The sequence below is a fragment of the Lynx rufus genome, unplaced genomic scaffold, assembly GCF_022079265.1.
Source record: "Lynx rufus isolate CCGP_SWC_20201006 ecotype Redwood Valley unplaced genomic scaffold, mLynRuf1.p SCAF_7, whole genome shotgun sequence".
NCBI lineage: Eukaryota > Metazoa > Chordata > Mammalia > Carnivora > Felidae > Lynx > Lynx rufus.
The window spans coordinates 103,491,689-103,509,233 of record NW_025814889.1 but is presented as its reverse complement, the minus strand read 5'-3'; the positions used below and the strand labels follow the sequence as shown (position 1 = coordinate 103,509,233).

General features: G+C 34.7%; 1 protein-coding gene across 1 annotated transcript in view; it reads right to left on the bottom strand.

The window, feature by feature from the left end:
• Positions 1 to 17,545, bottom strand: part of OTOGL (otogelin like) — a 140,583-nt gene that overhangs the window by 65,487 nt on the left and 57,551 nt on the right. Inside the window, 4 exon segments of the mRNA XM_047066966.1 lie at positions 1,383 to 1,502; positions 3,722 to 3,871; positions 8,868 to 9,002; positions 16,860 to 16,998. Of these exon segments, the coding sequence (XP_046922922.1) occupies positions 1,383 to 1,502; positions 3,722 to 3,871; positions 8,868 to 9,002; positions 16,860 to 16,998 (544 nt within the window).

Here is a 17,545-nt window from a genome sequence, read left to right as displayed (position 1 = left end):
AGCCATTCACCTCTATCAAAGCACCTACCTGTCTCGTATGTTCATTGTTAATTTTTCTACCTCAACTACCAAACTAGACTCGAAATTTCTAATGACAGAGGCTTTGTTTTAATCATTTTATGGGTTCAAAGAATCTGGAAAATATGAAGTGCTAAATAGAACTTACCAAATGAAAAAACTTTTTCTTAATTTTTATTTTTGGATTAGGTATGAATAAGAATATACATTATAGTGAGTCTAAAATTCTTTGATCCAAATATTTAAGTATTATTATAAATTGTTTATACCTTAATTCATTTTGAAAGAACAAATGTAAGGTATTTCCTTCAAAAACTTCTAAATGCCACAAGATATATGAGAGCCATAATAAAAAGGATTTGGTATCTCTCCATAGAGTAGGAAGTTCATATATTAAATAAAAGGCTTGTACTTTTCAGCTTAGACCACAATGAAATATGCTGCTTAAATTTTACTGAATTAGGTGAATGTTTTATCTGAGGCCCCTCTTATGCTTTTAAAGAAATTTAGATATATTAGGTAAATTGGGTAAAGTGGTAAAGCAATTAATCAAATAGTAACCAATCAGAAAACTGTAGTTGTGGATACCGCTCTTAGCCAGAAAGAAAAATAGGCTGAAAAGAGAAAGTAGAAGAAAAGAATGACACCAATTTTCAATTTGACTCTGTTTTCGGAGTTAATTCAGCATTTCTCAAAGTGTGACCCATAAGACACTATTTCCTTCAGAACTAATACATAAAAACATAGGTTCTGTGTCAATAAGTTGGAAAATCCTTCAAATTCATCCCTCCCTTGGAAGGAAATCCTTCAAAAAAGAAATATGTCTAACTTAAGACGTATCTTCTTCAAGAAATCCTTCAAAAAAGAAATACGTCTAACTTAATTTATTCAAATTGCTCCCAAATGTAGTTGACCACAAATCCACTCCCTACCCATTCCCACCCCACACACAGCCATGTCTGGAGAACAAATGGTAAGAAATTCTGCCTTCATTTATCCATTGCTTTGAGTTGGCAAAAGTTACATTATTAGAAATATAAATACCTTGATAAAGCATTTTGCTTTATGGAAGGAAAAGTATAAGATTAAAAGACGTGAATTTGAACGTCACCTCTGCTTCTTTCTGAGCATATATTAGTCAGGTCATTTAACTTTCCTGAGCTTCAATTTCTTCATCTATAATATAGAGGCAATGCCCTTAACATTACAAGACTGTCACAAGAATTACATGAGAAAGTAAATGTGAAAGCAAGTTGTCAGCTATGACATAAAATAGTATTACCTAAATAAATATTCCTATGAGAATAAAATGATAAATATACCAAAATATTTTTTAAGTTCTGTAATACATATATTCTACTTACCTGCCCCAATGCCCAACTATCTCCAAATACCTGGGCATTTCTCACTTCTAAGTTATTGGATGTGGTCATATCATTTGAAGTACATTTGTCGAAGTTTCCACATAATCCTGATAGTTTGTTCTAAAGTGAAAGAAAATTATCATGAAATATGAAATATTCTATATTCACTTCAACATTTAAAGGCTCAGTCACTAAAAATTTTTAAAGATTTAAAATTGACATTTTAAGAATTTCCACACATATAAATATGTTTCAAGATGGTGTAATTTCATATTTACTTAATTGTATTTAAGTTATTTTAAAATTCTTATAACGGTTTACCGTCCCCCAAATTTTATCTATCCACTCTTACCATTGTTTAGCATTGATACAATAATGTAAGTAACTTGGAAAAATATAATATAGACACTACAATATATGTATATATGCATATGTATTTTGTATATATTCATATACATATAAATTTTTAATATGAAAGTCCCACCTGATAAGCTTAAGATTTTGTAACACTGTAAATGTTGAAACAATAAAAATAATACATTGTTCATTAGATCATACTTTGAAAAGCCAAAACTTTCAAAACATAACGTCTAAAGAAAAAAGTTAACTTTAATTTCCATGTATCATGCCACCATGAGACACAATAAATAAAAACCACATTTTACTTCATATTTGTAAAGGTTGTTATAGGTTATGAAATGGTTATGGAAAGTGACATATGAATTATTCACATCAACATTACTCACTGCATTTTCTCAAAAAAAAATGTGAAACACTTTACTTAGAAGAGGGAGATAAATCAAAAGTACAGAGAAGAATGATCTTCCTAAAACAATGGAAATCCTCCTTAAAACATTGAAACTGAATGTTCTCCTCATGTATTGGTGAATGGAATGCAGCCCTTAGTAGATGATGAAGAAGGCTGCCCGTGTCTCCAGCAAAGATGACAATAACCTTGGGATTGCACCTGTCATGACCATTGCTTACCATGGTGCCTCAGCTCTCAGAAGCCACAATAACTATCCAAAGACAATGGCCACTTCCACCATTGGCCACCCAACAATGTGAGGCAGCAGCGAAGGGGGAGATGTAGAAGAATAATTGGTTAATTCACTTCCAAAAAGTAGGGAAGAGAGGATACATAATTAAAGTGGCAGAGGAATATGGTTGAAGAAAGCATGGCGATGACTAAATTATTTCATCTTCATCAAAGAAATGCAAGAAGCCAGCAAACACCTAGTAACAGATTTATGGGCTTTATCTCACTTGAGGTTGAAAGAAAATGGCTTGACAATACACAATCATATCTTCAACTTACAACATATTAAAATCTTAAAACATATGTATCCTTTCCATAATTTTATAAGAATACATTGTTACTATCCCAGTTTTTCCCTAACTTGCCACAGATTAGATCCATGAGTCTCAATTTCAATTTCAGATAAACTGGATTTCTAAAAATGTATCAGTGTTTCAAAAACAACTTTAATTTATGAGTTTAAAATATTTAATAGGATTGAAAATATTTAAAATAATAGACATATTTAATAATACTTATAAAGCATTTAACAGATAACAATATTTAAAACAATTTAGAATATAAATTGCCAAAAATTCTAAACAGCGCAGATTGGATCTTCAACCATGAATGAATAAAACAAACTAGTATATCCATACAATGGAATACTACTCAACGGTATAAAGGAGCAAACTATTAATTCATTTAACAGTATAGATGAATCTTAAACATATTTTGCCAAGTCAAAGGAGCCAGACCCAACAGGTTGCATAAAGACAAAACTGTAGACATTAAGAATAGATCAACAAGAGTTAACAATAATGGGGCAAATAATGGAAGAAATTTGGGAGTTGATAGGTCTGTTCTGTATACAACTCTGGTGATAGATACACAATGCCATGCATTTGTTAAAGCCCATAGAACTCTAGACCATAATATTTTTTAAATAAATTTCCAAAAAAAAAAACAAAAAACCCCAGAATGTGGAGGAAAAGATGGAATGCAGAATGTAATAAAACGAATCTAACTATATTGCAAACATATCATATAACCACTCCGAAAGGGATGGGAAGAAAGAAACTGACCTAAGTAACTTTGGGACACTGTTACTCTAAGGTTAAAATTAAAAAGAACTGCACACAGCGCTGTACTCCAGTTGGTACAGTTTTTCTTCACTGGGTTACAAGTTAGTAATTCTGAACATACAACTTGTTTCCTAAAGAAAATATCAATTATTTTATTTTCTTAAAACATTGAAAGGTATTTGTAATTTCATTTCTCACATTTCATTTGGATTGATCTACCAAACAGGTTGACCTACCTTCCACTGGGGTCCAACTTTGATATGTATGGTTGTCTTTTTATCCCAAAGAATAGTGATATCATTCTCTGGAAAGTATACTACTATGTAGTACCCTGCCTTCCAAAGCTGGTATGTAGGGTTATTTTCCAGAAAAAAACCTGATCGTTTCTTTAAAAAGGGAAAAGAAAGAAAAAAAAATTAATTCCTTGTTCCCTAACCAAAATGTAAACATTAATTAAGTTAATATCCACCAGTAAGTGTCTAGGTACTAGTATTTTTGCTTGGCCCGTCTTGTCTGAATTCTGTAGTAAAACACAAAACAAATGCATAAAACAGGAAATACATAAATTGGTAATGAGACACAAGATGATAGAGGGGCCTAACATGGATAAACGAGCGAAGGTGAGAAGATATTTCTGTGATAGAAAAGAATATAAACAAAGGCACATAGAGTACATTAAGGGGATATATCTTCTGACTCAAAAAATCTTTGCTAATGATGAATAAATATGATTGAGTACTAAAAATGTATGATGTTACTTGCAGAATTCAAAAACAAAAACACAAAGTGTGTGTATACTCTATATGTAAAACATATGTACAGATAGATTTATAGACAGATATATCTATAGACATATGTATCAATATATAGACAGATCTATCTATATCTATCCACCTATATTCATATCTAGAGAGAGAGAGAAAGGGGAGGTGAATTTCCATTAAGGGACTTAGAAAGCTTTCTTGCAAGGAGTGGGATATGAATGGATCTGCAAGAAGCCCTACATAGGAAGGTACACAGAGCTGGAAATGAGAATGGAGAAGAAATCATTCCGAGCAAAAGTAATCACTTGAATAGAGACTTGGGGTAAGAAAGTTCAAGATTTGTTCAGGACTGAGGAGAGCACCAAAAGTCTAGAGCATGGATTCCATAACAAGCATAGTCTGAGGCCCTTTTGCAGCCAAGTTATCCGTACAGTCAAGGGTTGCTATTCTTTGTGCAAAATGCATTCAATAAAAGTTTCTGAATAGGAAAGTGACAGACCGTGTTTCTATTAAAAGAAAATAACTTGTGTGCTATAAATAATAACATTAGAGAGAAACCAGAGATGGAACCCATTGGGAAAATTTAGAGTACCTTTAGCCTAAAGTACAAATACACAACATTCCTTAGGAGCAGGTGCTATGCCCTATAAAATTTACATTACATCTGACATTCCAGTTAACTCATATAATAACTTTAATAATACATGGTTAAATCAAAGTAAGTAAAGCAAATTTAGTCAGAAGCAAAATAAAAATTGTGGAGCGGATATGGAATTCTTTGATTATTTTTCTCCCCCAAAAAATAACAAATGCATGGTTTGGAAATACTATACTATAGATGACATTTTAGAAACATCCCTTAGGGCAAATTAAGTAAACTTAGTCATCTCTACAAAGAGTTTTCAGTCATCTAGACCAAGGTCAAACTTAAAAGTACTCAGTATATTATATACAATAGTATATATATTGTGTAACCACATACGTGGCTAATGGACTCTACCTAACCTCCTTCCTTCTACTCCAAGTGCCAAGTTGAAGTTCTGGGGCAGGGCCCTGGGTGCCTGTGAGGGTCTGCACTCAACCTGGGAGTATCCTTGTCTCTGAGTGACCAAGGCCTTAAAAATAAAGGGGGAAAAAAAACATGACAGGTCAAGAGAGAGCGCAAAACAAAGGGAGAGGGAAAACTTCCTGTTTTGAACAAGGCGCATCACATTTTCACTTCTAAGGAAGCCCATAACATGTGCAGCCTGGACTGCCCCCAAGTCACTCTCTGCCACAGAACCTATTTTTATTGTTGTGATTACATTTTCAGTACCCTTCTATTATATGCTTTGGCTTTGGCTTTGCTATCTGTCTTCTCCCTCACCTGAATGTTAGCTCCTTGGAAGATGTACCAGATCAATGTGTGATTTATATATTTTTAAAACCTTCTTGCACTGGCCTGTTCACAGGTCTCATCTTCCAGCCTGATCAGCAGCAATTAAAGCAAGTAAGTGCAATATTTGTGGCTAATAGCTCTTTTCAGTCCATAAAACACTTTTTTGTGGGTTTTCCTATTAAAGTTCCCTTGAACCGGTTGACAAATCTTCAGAACATAAAAATAATTTTTGGGTAAGACAGCTTATTATTAGACTTCCTTCAGGTTGGTTTTGCATCAGTTTTCCTGATGTGAAAGATAACTTTTCTATTTGCCTGTAGAGCTAAAAAAAATCCTTCATTTTTACTAAACGGGATGCTTTACCACAAGAAAAACAGTTCTCTTTGGTCTAAAGGAGATACTGTACTCCTTTCTGTTCAGATTAGGAAGCGAGGATGTTGCTCATTGGAAGAGGGAGGGTGTTATGAATTACCCAAAATAGAAACGTCCACTTTAGATGAGAATTATAGCATTTTCAACAAATTCTAGTGATTTTAGAAAGATAAGTTATAAATGTGGAGAATTAACACATTTAAAGGGCAGCTTAAATACATTTATAAAACAGTTATATCTTACATATTTGACAAAACAAAACTGGGCATTTATTGAAAGAGCAACAGTTTTTTCCTTCACCTAGATGAGCAATCCATCTGCCATAAAATAATGGTACTTATTTTTACTTCTAATGCTTAGGAAAAAATGTTAATGGGGGATTTGTTAGTGGGGGAAACCATTTTTATGACGTTCCTTTATCTTACTTCATAATTCACACCTCATATGGAGATGCATACAGGTGAGCACTGGAAGTTGAAAGCTATACTGAACTGTAATCACCGCTTCAAAAATGTGTCAAACTGTCCCTACAAGAACACTTACTATTTTCTTTTCAGTTTTTTCTTTAAAAAAAAACCAATTTTTGTTCTTAGAACCTTTACCTATAAATGAATATCCAGCTGATAGCTATACCAAACTGCAGCAATTATGTCCAAAATATAACAACATGATATAGAGACTCTGTTTGCTTTGCCAAAAGCTTGATTGCTGCCTGCTTGGTCTCAACATTTCTGATTGAAGTATAAACTATGATCTAAAGTACTTGTTCTCAAACTCTAGTGTCAAGAAGAATTGGGGGTACCATTAAAAAGAATTGATTTTCATTCTCAACCTCAGCCATTCTAATTACTAAGGTGGGGCCCAGAAACCAGCTTTTATAGTAGATATTCCAGGTGATTTTAATGCATATTTACAGACCAAACTTTGAGAAACTCTGTTCTAAAATCTCAGAGAGGCCACTTTTTAAAAGGCCATATGTCAGGGGTGCCTAGGTGGTTCAGTCAGTTAAACACTAGACTCTTGGTTTCAGCTCAGGTCATGATCTTATGGTTCTTGAGTTTAAGCCCTTTGTTGGGCTCTGTGCTGACAGCACAGAGCCTGCTTGAGATTCTCATTCTCTCTCTCTCTCTCTCTCTCTCTCTCTGTTCCTCCCCTACTCTCTCTCTCTCTCTCTCTGCCTCTCTCAAAATAAATAAATACACTTAAAAAAAAGTCATATGTCAGATCGTGTCCTTTCTCAATGCCAAAATTTCTTACTTGTAAAACAAGTTCAAATTATCTTACACCATTTAAGAGCCTCTGTGGTTTGGAACAAGCCTCCTGTCTGCTGCCCTTGTTCCCATGTCCCCTGCTTTAAAGTCAGCCTGGAGACTCCTCCCTGAATCTCTTTGCCATACTGTCCCTCCACTATCCCTGTATACTTCAACCAAACTAAACCACTCACAATTCTCCAAACAAACCATTGTATCTTTCAACTCTGTTCCTTTCAACATGACCATTCTTCTGTATTGACTGCCTTTCTATTCTCCCTCTTCACCTGCCTAATACCTACTCATCCTTTAAGACTCAGTTCAAATCATTTCATCCAGAGCATATCTTCTGAGCTCTCAAAAATAAGGAGGGTGAAGGAGAAGAGGAAAGCCATTTCTTGAAATCCATTATCTCATTTAATCCTTGTATGAACTTAAGAGGTAGATTCTCTAATCATCCCAAATTTACAATTGAGATAGCTGCAGCTTAAAGAGGTTAAGTAAGCTTGGCCAAAGTGACACAACTAGCAAGTGAAAAAAACAGGGATTCTAAATCACTACTGACTGACTCCAAAGTCCACACTCTTAACAACTACCCTAAACATCCAAGGTTGGCTTCTTCTCAGGGATTCCCATACTGTCCTATACACTCTTGCACATTACACTGAACATTCTTGTTTACGTGAATGTCTCCCTTGCCTGAGTATAATTCTTTAAAGGCAAGCACAGTGTCTTTTCACTGTTCTAGTCCCAATAATTAATACATATTTTGGTATATAGTAAAATGTATGGATGAATGAATGAAATGTATTCATTCTTTCAAATTGGGCAGGCTCCAAGAATACAGGAATAAGGGAAACCATGGCCCCACTTCTCACAGAACTTGTAGACAAATGGAAAAGACAGACAACCACACAAATAATTTCACTAAAGTGTGACTTGTGTCCCAACAAAGTGCTTGAAGGTATGAAGAAGAACTCCCTGAAGGAGTTAAGATGAGAGAGACCTACCATAGAAGAGTAAGTGAAAGAAAAGGCCGATCCAGGTGGGAGCAATGACTTTCATGAAGAACCAGAGGTGAGAGAAAGAATTGATCATTTAAAGAACTAATAAGAGCTCCAACTTCTGGAATATGAGCTCGGAGCAGAAAGTGATGAGACATGAGGCAGGAGAGGTGACTGACCATGGTCAGATTGGTGAGATCGTATAAGGGAATGGGAAGTCATTTGAAAGTTGTGAGGCACTACAGTGACAGGAGATTAGATTCCCATTTTAGAAAGAAGCCACTCTGGCTGCAGTGTGGCAGGATAAGAGAAAAACTAAGACAGGAAGCCGAGAGTCTATTGTGGAGGGTTGTAGTACTCCAGATAATTGGTGATGGTTGCTGGGGCCAGAATCGTCACCATGGAGATGAGAAAAGAGGAAAGAATTGGAATATAGAGAAGTGGAGTGTAAATGAAAAAGACAAGTATGATTTACTGAAGTCGCATAACAACAAAGAAAAGGAAATTGAAATCGAGTAATCACTTACAGAGAAAAGTACCCCAAATCGTTTCTATTTTGTTGTCAGTATTCTCGGGACAAGTTAAAATGATCATAAAAGAAATAATTTACTAACCTCTTTGTAAGGAGCATCATTCAGATAAACTTCAGTGTCCCCAACTGAAATCAAAACACTTTTAGAACAAACAATATCGTTGTCAAAGCATTTCTTGTTCTGGGCAATGACAGATATATCTGAATCATCTGCACTCTGAAATGTTAAAAATAATGCATTAATATAAGTATATACTATATATAATTTTTGGTTATCTTTTATTAAAAATTTTTAAAGACCAAGATTAACAATGGATTGTACTGAAATCAAAATACATCTTATTTCTAAGATAAAAATCATTTTGATCTAATAATGTAAAAAAGTTTATGCAAATAAACCAAGATAGCTCAATCTTTAAACATTTATCTCTAATATCTTCCATTAAAATTTTGTTTTAGCAAAACTTTTTTTTCTATTTTACTATTATAGATCAAATTTATCAACCAGTTTCTGTTTCTTTTTTTCTTTTTTTTCTTTGTTTTTAAACATGAAATTTATTGTCAAATTGGTTTCCATACAACACCCAGTGCTCATCCCAACAGGTGCCCTCCTCAATGCCCATCACCCACCCTGCCCTCCCTCCAACCCCCCATCAACCCTCAGTTTATTCTCAGTTTTTAAGAGTCTCTTATGGTTTTGCTCTCTCCCTCTTTTTTTTCTTCCCCTCCCCCACGGTCTTCTGTTAAGTTTCTCGGGATCCACATAAGAGTGAAAACATATAGTATCTGTCTTTCTCTGTATGACTTATTTCACTTAGCATAACAGTTTCTTTTTAATAAATATCTAAGACATGTCAGAGAAATTTTAAAAGAAATGTTTTCATTTGAGGCAACATCTTTTGTTATATTTTTGAAAAGTTTTCTGGCTAAATAATTTGCCTACAAGTTAAAATGGAAATAGATACAAAACTTTGGTACTGTTAGTAAATACAATAATGTGTATCATTTGAGGGCTTCCTTTGAACATTACACATGTTATATTTAATTATTTCTTTGATATTTAATTCTTAAGATAATTTTTAAATTATCTCCACTTTACAGATTAGAAAGTGAGGTTAAAAAGGGTTAACGGATTGTCCAAGATCACTTGGCTGAATAAAAGCAGAGACAGCTCAAAATCCTAATTTTTAAAATGCTACTTTTATAGAGAAATTAGGAATGGTCTAGCAATGACTGAGCAGAAAAATCAACTGTAAGTTGTAGGGAGTCCTTAGTTTTGGAGAATGGTATTTAGCCCATACACTCTGAACTTCCTCACCTCCATGTCACCTCCTCCTTCCTTCAGCCACTCCCAACTGTATCCACTAAGAACACATTCTCTAGAATCAGGGTTTCTTGTTTGATATGTTTCCTGGATGGGCTTGTATAGCTCTACAGACCCTAGAAATTCATTGTAAAATGTTGTTTTTGATTACCTATATTTTTCTAAGAAGAAAGTCCATGGTTTTCATCAAATTTTAAAGTCCTTATCCCTCCAAAAGTTAAAAGCTACACTGCTCTAAGAGTGTTCTCACTAACTTGTAAAAGGTGGGAATTTTCACCAGAAAAAAAATGTGGCATTTCTCTTTGAGCTCTGTATTCAATTTTCAAAGGCCTGCACACATTTCCTGAATTCTTTTCATTTTTAGACATATGGGTCAGTGTTTATTTTCAAAGTGAAAAAGTCTTTAAATACCTGGAAATCATATAGGTCTTATAAATTCTCTACACTTAGTGTTTCATATCACCAGCAATATGAATGCCAGCTCAATATTTCTTTTGGCTTGGCCAAATTCTTTCTGTCTTATATGTAATTACTATAGCCTAGTGCCAAGAGGATAGGTTTTCAATGAATAGTGTTGAAAAAGTAATTAATGTGTCCCTCTGTGACCCATTTTTCCTTCCTTCCTTCATAGGAACTGAGAGCTGTTGCTTCTTCTTAAACAATCCTTTTGCAAAGCATTGCTTACATTTTGAAAAGGAGAATAATAAAGGTCATTAGGATGATTATGGCATTGTACTACTCAAAAAAAATCATGCCACATTTTCTGCCTTAATGAATGATTTTCAAATAAGAAAAAAAAATGTAATTCAGGATTTTGTTTCACTCGTCCTCTTGAGAAAAGTTATTTAGGTTATGGGATGTGAAAAGCCAGCTGAAAGGCTTTCTATTGCCATTACCTTTCTATTATTATTAATGAAAGTTCCTCACTGTTAGATTATTCTTTATATTAAACTCAGAATTTCCATGAAATATTCTATATTGTATGGTCTGTTTTGTAATATCATGTTATTGCTGACAGTAACTTGAGACAATATCAATTCCTAAGAGTCATGTGTCTATAATTTTCATTTCTAATGTATTTCAAGTTAATATTAGATTTGGAGATAATGCTATAGAGTTGCTAAGCAACATAGTAAGTAATGATTATAAAGCTAGAGGGACAAGGTCAACACCAGTGTGCCACATGGATTCCTCAAATCTTTTATTCTGAGGTACTACAAACATTTATAGAAAATATTCTCCCAACTGATTCCAAAACAAAATGTCAGCACCTCTCAAAGTAGAATATTATTTTACTCCATATGTCAGTCAATCTAAACACCTGTCTTAGCCCCTACCCCTTTTAAGGGAAACACTCCAACACAAAGTTTCTTCTGATATAGCAAACTTAGCAGCCATGTTTTCTGTCCCACAGCAGTTTGGATCCAAAGCAGTACATTCACCAATGGGCCAACAGAGTTTTTTTGGTTTTGTTTTTGTTTTTGGGGTTTTTTTTTTTGATGTGGAAGAGATTTATTGGGAAGACATTTTGAATTATAAAGAGGAAAAGTAGGCAGAGTTTGACACCTGTGAAGGGGAGAGAAAAGGAAAGAAAAGGAATAGAAAGAGAGAGAAAAGGAAGATTGGGTAGGAAGAGTCTCAGACAGCAGCACAGTACCAAGAAAATTCTGGGCTGGCTAATGGGGAGTCTTTGAGCCGATGTTACACATCATGGGAGTGGGCAAGCATACTCATTTACTGTAACCCCACCATACTCATTCATTGGCTGGGAACAGCTTGAGGGAAGTGTGACTTCAGCAGGAACACAGTGGTGGATCCCATGGGGCAGCAGCCGGGGTTCTCAGTCAATTCTGCTTCCCATAAGAGGAGATTTGAATGATGCGTTTCCATTGCTGCTACATCATCTTTTGGAAGTCTTCAGGCTTTTTCATTAATTAGTGGTGGATATAAAGACCATAAATAGTCTTTCATGCTACCAAATTTTACCTATATATTTGACAGCTGTCATGAAACATGCTATGAAGTTAATATATGGTCTACACTCTGGAAAACAGTGTGGCATTTCCTCAAAAAATTAAAAATTTAATTACCCTACAACCCAGCAATAGCACTACTAGGAATTTATCTAAAGGATACAGGAGTGCTGATTCACAGGGGCACATGTTCCCCAGTGTTTATAGCAGCACTATCAACAATAGCCAAAGTATGGAAAGAGCCCAAATGTCCATTAACTGATGAATTGATAAAGAAGATGTGGTATATGTGTATATATATATATATATATATATATATATATATATATATATATATAACATGGAATACTACCAGGCGATGAAAAAGAATGAAATCTTGCCATATGCAATAACATGGATGGAACTGGAGAGTATTATGCTAAGTGAAATAAGCCAGTGAGAAAAATACAGATATCATATGTTTTCACTTATGTGTGGAATTTGAGAAACTTAACAGAAGACCATAGGGGAAAGGAAGGAAAAATTTACAGAGAGGGAGACAAACTATAAGAGACTCTTAAATACAGAGAACAAACTGAGGGTTGATGGGGGTGGGAAAATGGGAGATGGGCACTGAGGAGGGCACTTGTTGGGAGGAGCACTGGGTGTTGTATGTAAGCAATGAATCACAGGAATCTACTCTTGAAGCTAAGACTACCCTGTATACACTATATGTTAGCTAATGTGACAATAAATTATTAAAACAAACAAACAAACAGAATATGGCTTAAAAAATCAATACAGTGTACTTTTCATTTCCAGTTTCCATATTGGTTAGGTTCTGGGCCCCTGGGGCCACCTTTTTCTTTGGTAACAGGATTAACATCATCCAGAAATTTTGTCGCTGGTTCTTTCTCTAAATGAGAATCTTCTGGTGCATCAAAACAACCTTCTGGTAACTTTGGCTTCTTTAGAGATCATTCAATGGCTTTGGACTTTTCTCCTTGAGAACTCATTTTCCTCACAGAATGACTCAGAAGGGTGATCTTGCCACTCTCCACACTGTGGCCGGGATGCAGCCAGGCCACCCAGCTACCCCTGATACAATCATGGTACCAACTTGGGCCAACGGAGTTTAATGCAAGCATGAAAAAAAGACTACTTTAGTCTATTAGATTATCTCTCACACTTGAACCAGAAAATGGTGGGGATTTTTTAAAGTTTTTTTGTATTAAGATTTGAAGGTAAACAGACAGAAAGAGGATAGAAGGTAGAGTGGGGCTGAACAGACGAGAGCAAGCTTAAAATATAAGGAAGCAGAAACAATGAAATGATGCAAAAATAAAAGATACAGAAAAAGTTATACAAGCAAGGCTGAGAAAGCAGAGAGTCGAGCAGTCACACAGACACTGGCCCAGTTTTATAAATGCCATCAGAACATCCATGAATTCCTGCTGCCTGGGAGGCAAAACCATCTGTCAGTTGTCGCCTTTGTGAGGTGTACAGTCTTGTTCAAAGATTTCCTTGGGATGGGATTTCCCTTGGAGTTTTGCCCACAGATTACCACAGGAGCCCCCTACTGTTGGGTCCCTGAAATAGCAGACACCTAACCAAAATGCCATGAAAAGAAAACCACCCTGAGGTGCTTCATTACTGAGGAAATCTACCTGACAATACCCTGAAAAATAAATGAGTTGTAATGTAGTATCAGTTCCTCCCCCTCCATGAAACTTTCCTGCCTGCTGTTTCTCCAGTCAAAATCAGTTACATTCCAACAAGAGAGCTTTAATTTATCCCAGCCTTCTAGTTTCTTGTTTATTAATGACTTCTCCAAACATAAAACAATTGAGGGTAAAGCTAACGTCTTAACAATTGTACCCTTAGAGCTCCTCGCATAGAGGCATAGAGTGTAAATTTAAATATTTAGGAAAGAAAGAAAGAAAGAAAGAAAGAAAGAAAGAAAGAAAGAAAGAAAGAAAGAAAGAAAGAAAGAAAGAAAGAAAGAAAGAAAGAAAGAAAGAAAGAAAGAAAAGGAAAGAAAGAGAAAGAAAAAGAGAAAGAAAAGATAATTACTGGAAAGCTTATGCTATTAAGAGCTACTGAATATTTTTAGAAGGTTTTAATATATAGGGTGGTTTATCTAAGTAGGTAAACTATTACAGTGCAAAGTAAATATTGAACCTTAATATCTAAGGTTAATAATGAAGATCAATCTGGGGTGCCTGGGTGGCTCTGTCAGTTAAGCATCTGACTCTGGATCTCATTTCAGGTCATGATCTCACAGTTTGTGAGTTCAAGCCCCATGTTGGGCTCTGCACTGACAGAGAGAAGCCTGCTTGGGATTTGGGATTTGGAATTCTCTCTCTCTGCCCCTCCTCCCATCTCTCTCTCTCAAAATAAAGAAATAAATTTTAAAAATATATTTTAGAAAAGAAAAAAATAATGATGATCAATCTTATGGATAAAATATCACAATGATATTTATTAATTTTTATAAAAATGTCCATTACAATATAGTGAATAATTCACTAGTATAACTCTAGTTATTAATAGTAAGTTTTTATTCTTTTTTTTAGGGTTTATTTATTTATTTTGAGAGAGACAGAGAGAGTATGAGTAGGGGAGGGGAGAGAGATAGGGAGACAGGGAGGGAATCCCAAGCAGACTCCAATGCTGGGTTCAAACTCATGAACCATGAGGTCATCACCTGAGCCAAAATCAAGAGTCAGAGGCTTAACTGACTGAGCCACCCAGGCGCCCCAGTTTTTATTCTCTTTTTTTTTTTTTTTTTTAAATTTTTTTTTTCAACGTTTATTTATTTTTGGGACAGAGAGAGAGAGACAGAGCATGAACGGGGGAGGGCCAGAGAGAGAGGGAGACACAGAATGGGAAACAGGCTCCAGGCTCTGAGCCATCAGCCCAGAGCCCGACGCGGGGCTCGAACTCACGGACCGCGAGATCGTGACCTGGCTGAAGTCGGACGCTTAACCGACTGCGCCACCCAGGCGCCCCTATTCTCTTTAATTACCAAATTAAATACAGTAAAAGTCACATTCTGAAGTCTATTCTTTATAAACACTTTCTTTTTTTAAAAAAAAAACATTGTCGGTGTAAAAAAAAATACTTCTGCTTTGGCAGAAAAAAAGATACATATAATTCTAGAACTTAGAAATTTAGACTTTTAATATTCTTCATATCTTAATCTTACTACATGAACCCTAAGGACAGATCTTAATCCAGATATTAAATTAGGGACCTAAATTTCATTGCTTACTAAAAGATTAGAAGCATGTCTCCTATGACATATCTTCTTATATAGAGGCAGACACATCTTATTAAAATTTGAAACTGAACATGAGGTATTGATTTTTGACAGAAAGATATAGTAGCAAATTAAAGTGATGATAGGAAATCAGGTTTTAAAAGTCTAAAAGCCAAACTTTAATGGCTCTTGCCTGAAAAATGGAATGCTGTTATAGTGCAGTGTTAGTAAAAGGAAAAAAAAAGAAAAAAAGAAAAGAAAAGAAAAAAAAAAGGCTGCTCTAGTCATTCAGCATCAAACATAAGGACATACTTTCATTTCACCAGGAACCAGAGTTGAGACAAATATTCTACTTGAAATGCTTTCTGCACAATCATTATTTTAAAAAGACGAGTAAACAGTATGATTTCTCTACCGTGAAGACAAATGAGAGGTTAAGAAAAAGCCAGGCAGAGCATACAGCTCAAATAAGTAGTTAGTAATAGTTCACCAAAGGCCCATTATTTTGCAAAATGACTTGGGGAGGAAAAAACAAATGTAAGGCATGATCCCAATCTTCTCAACTTTAGAATTTTCCTGGACAAATTTGGATCTATTCTTTAAGAAACTTAAAACTGCTCATAATGGAGGCTGGCTGAGAATATTTCCCAAATGGGAAATTTAATGGTTTAAAGCATAAGCAGGAGTTGTTAAAGTTTGGAACACTTTCGATTTTACTGTTCATTTTCTATTTAATAGAACTAATATAAAATAGGAATGTGTCTACTTTGTTGAAATATGCTTAAAAGAACAGGATCACACACAAACCTCTAATAACATAAAAGCCTTACTCGGGGGAAAAAAAAAAAAAAACATGCATTCAAGATAATCACAAGTTACCTTGCTGGAAGAAAAGATGTTATTTTCTTTATTCTTGTAAAGCTTCTTTCTAAAACTTACGTTTTAGATTTAGAAATTTAATTCTGGAATCAGTGATGTTTAAATAAAATTCAGGTATGAAGAAAATCTAAGCGCACTAAACATGAGAAATTTTAAGGATTTTATCAGATATACAAAGCCCAGGGTTAACTGCAGGATAGCATCAAGATAACATGTCTAGAATTAAGAGTAATGTCTCTTTATTGCTATAACCATAAACAATATATATTATTCAATGCTGGTTTGATGTCTTATATTTGTGTTCACCAAACTAAGCCAATAAAAATAAATATGGCTGACATTTATTGAACACTTACTATATATCAAACATTATCTAAGAGATTTACATACATTTATCTTATTTAATCCTAAGAACTACCCCCAGGAGACAGCTACAATTTTACAAATGACAAAACAGAAGCACAGAAAGTTTAAGAATTAGCCCATCACCCATAAAGAATAAACCTTAAGAATGAGTCAAGGGAATGTTTAAAATTGCTATAACTTTTGTAGGTTTTTTAAATGACATTTGGATTTGATATAGCATGTAGCAGCACACTTGTTTTTCACATTAAGTCTTCACACAAGTGCAAATAAAAGTACATAGTTGTGACATACCTTTATCAAAAATACTTGGCAATCACTGATATAGTCATATTCCAGTCCATCAAAAGAATGATAATGCCGGTCCCCATATATTGTGCACACGGCTGGGCATGGATAATATGTGCAATTGAACATTCCTCGTCGACAAACACTATCAAAAAAGAATGCCAGTTATCTTTCTAAGACATTTGGCTCTAATTAGTGGTTTTCAAGCAGTATAAACACTGTAAGGTTTGTATTCAAGAACATTCACTGAGCCCATGGCCCTTAGAAATATTGCCAGTTGGCTCAATAACATTTATTACACTGGCAAGTTAGGCCTATATTTATCACTTTGTTTCAATATACTCTCAGACACCACAACCAAGCCTAAAAATTGTGCTTGGGTCATCTGATAAGAGATGCCAGAGTGAAAAATCAAATATAGTCCTGATGGCAGCAAAAAAGCCCACAATGCCATCTCCTATATTTCGATCAGTTTAAATACATTACACATGACATTGTTCAGGAGATTGGAATTTGTTTCCACATTTTAAGGAAACTCTATTTCAGTTTTGTTTTGTGGTGTTGTTTTGGCTTATTTCCAAAAAGAAACATTTCCATTAAATGTGATCTTCTCTTTGGAACATTTATTACTTTCTTACAAACTTGAGATATTTTTACTAGTTAAATTTCCAAACTTTCACATTTCAGTTTTC